Source organism: Eurypyga helias, unplaced genomic scaffold (genome assembly GCF_000690775.1).
Source record: "Eurypyga helias isolate BGI_N326 unplaced genomic scaffold, ASM69077v1 scaffold4694, whole genome shotgun sequence".
Classification (NCBI taxonomy): domain Eukaryota; kingdom Metazoa; phylum Chordata; class Aves; order Eurypygiformes; family Eurypygidae; genus Eurypyga; species Eurypyga helias.
The window spans coordinates 40,158-42,375 of NW_010245803.1; the positions used below are offsets into that span (position 1 = coordinate 40,158).

General features: G+C 45.6%; 1 protein-coding gene across 1 annotated transcript in view; it reads left to right on the plus strand.

The window, feature by feature from the left end:
* The window catches only part of TUBGCP3 (tubulin, gamma complex associated protein 3), a gene marked incomplete at its 5' end in the record, with an annotated part of 36,710 nt that extends 35,721 nt beyond the window's left edge, over positions 1–989 (plus strand). Inside the window, one exon of the mRNA XM_010150205.1 lies at positions 831–989. Within this exon, the coding sequence (XP_010148507.1) occupies positions 831–989 (159 nt within the window). The remainder of the gene's footprint in view (positions 1–830) is intronic.
* Between the last annotated feature and the right edge of the window lie 1,229 nt (positions 990–2,218).

The following is a 2,218-nucleotide window of genomic DNA, read 5'->3' on the forward strand; positions in this document are numbered from 1 at the left end:
CCATGCAGGACTTCCCTGGCCAGCCTTGGTCAACTTTGGAAGTAATGAGTTGCTTTACTTACGGGCATGTCCACGTTAGTATTTAGTGGACATCAGGAATGAGCTCTTCAAGTGGGTCTTCCCATCCTCCCCTTTCCTGCGTGCTGTGGAGTTCCTGCAGTCCCTTGGCTAGAGCCACCCGGGAAGATGGGCTCCAGAAGTGTGCGTCCTGCATGCCGGGTGCAAGTCCTACGTAGAAACCACTCCACATGCAGAGTCTAGCTATTGTGTCTGTAGCACCGGCTGCCCTAATTGGCAAATGCTCTGGTGTTCTGGGGGCACCCGCTGCCGTACAAGCTACGTCAGATGAGCGTCTTGGAAGAAAGTGGAGGTCTGATGCTGGCCTGGCCTCACTTGTACGCATCACATGGACACAAGGAGAGGTCACCTGTTGGCACAGGTTGGGTCCTGAATGGTCCCAGGTATGGTGGGGGTGCCCTGGGTGGGCTGTGGCAGTGGCACAGGGCCAGCTTCCCTGCAGCCCGGGAGCCTTTGGACAGGTGGCAGGTGCCAGCAGGGGACAGGGAGGTCATTTAGAAGGTGGAGCAATTTGCCCTGGAGACTCTGACGTGCATGGCAGACAGTTGAACATAAAAATGAAGCTCTGGGTTTTTGCAGAAAGAGTGAATCCAGCATAACTGATTGCTAATAGTTGGATGTAAAACCTTGTGCTTGCCCTTTCCCAATTTCCTCTGCCTCCTTGCCGGGCCATGGCACCCCCTGGTATCCCTGTGCAGAACACAACAGTGATGTTGTCTTAGCTGTCTCTTGGGTTTTTCTTTCTCCTTCAGGGAATCGTCCAACAGTTCTTGGTCCTGCTGACAACCAGTTCTGACGAAAGCCTGCGGTTTCTTAGCTTTAGGTTGGACTTCAATGAGCATTATAAAGCAAGAGAGCCCAGGCTTCGTGTATCGTTGGGCACGAGAGGCAGGCGGAGCTCACACGTGTGAAATAACTCCTGAGGACCGCACCTCGGTCTCCGACGGATGGTGAACCTCTTGTTGGACACAAGGCAATCAGTGTTGACGTAACGCAACCAAATCGTGCGTGATCGGTGTCTACCATTTCTGCAGGCAGCGTGCTTTCCGTCGTGTGATTGTGTGACACTGTATAGCAGAAAGCAGAAACAAAGTAGGGTTTTTTACACTGACGTTTCTAGAATTACCAGACTAAATGGGCTGATGGAACCTCTTCCAGTCAACTTCTTAAATCATCCTTTTAAACAACGGCCAATTTTATTTGCAGCTTTCTGAGCTCTCTCCACTGTAACTTATATCTGTGTCAAGGGAATCTCATCTTTTGTTTATAGAAAGCACCATTTCCTTTTTTAACAAAAAAATAAGAAGGTTATTTTTTCTATATGTATTTGTTCTATTTGAAGAGAGCTTTTGTTAAAGCCAACACAGTAGGACCCAAACCTAACGTCCTTGTTAAGAAGCTATACAGCATTTCATTATGCTGATTTTCAGTGTTGTGATGTGTTTGACTCTGTGAGAAACTTTGTATCAGAAGACACAAACTTATATTTAATTTTTTTGTTGTTTTCAAAGTTCAAAAACTAGTAGGGAAAATTCTATGGTTACTGTACAGCAAAAAAACTATAGAAGCAGAGCAGGAGTGTATCTATTGCACATAAGAGCTAAAAAATGAAGTTAAACCCTCAGTACTGTGAGAGGAAAGTGTTGGTTAAGATGAACTGAATAATTGATGTTCGAAATGGGATGTGTAGAAACGAACTGACTTGGCTAATGTTGACTTCATTCTCCTTCCTTCCCTATTTTTTCATTGTAAATATTTATATATTGCTGTCTGGATATTGAGGAGAAAGGGATTCTTCTTTTGCAAAGTTGTCATTATATCAGGTCATTTATGATGTTCCACAAGTGCAAGCTTAGAAAAATAAAAACACAGTTATCTTTCAAACAAATGGTTTACTTTTTGTAATCTAAAGATTATGATTTTTCCACCGAGTAAGAAGGGAGAAGCTTCCAGTTAGGAGTCTGTTGATTTACAGATACCTCCCCATTACAGGATTTTGGTACTAGTCTTGAATAAGGGTTGTGTGCAATTCACAGCCGCCCTCAGCTCAGCCAGGCCTGTGGCCTCTTTTGCCTTTCACACTTACTCCACTTGAACCCCTGGGAAGCGGAGGCACCTGCCAGGCCATGCAGGCGAGGCT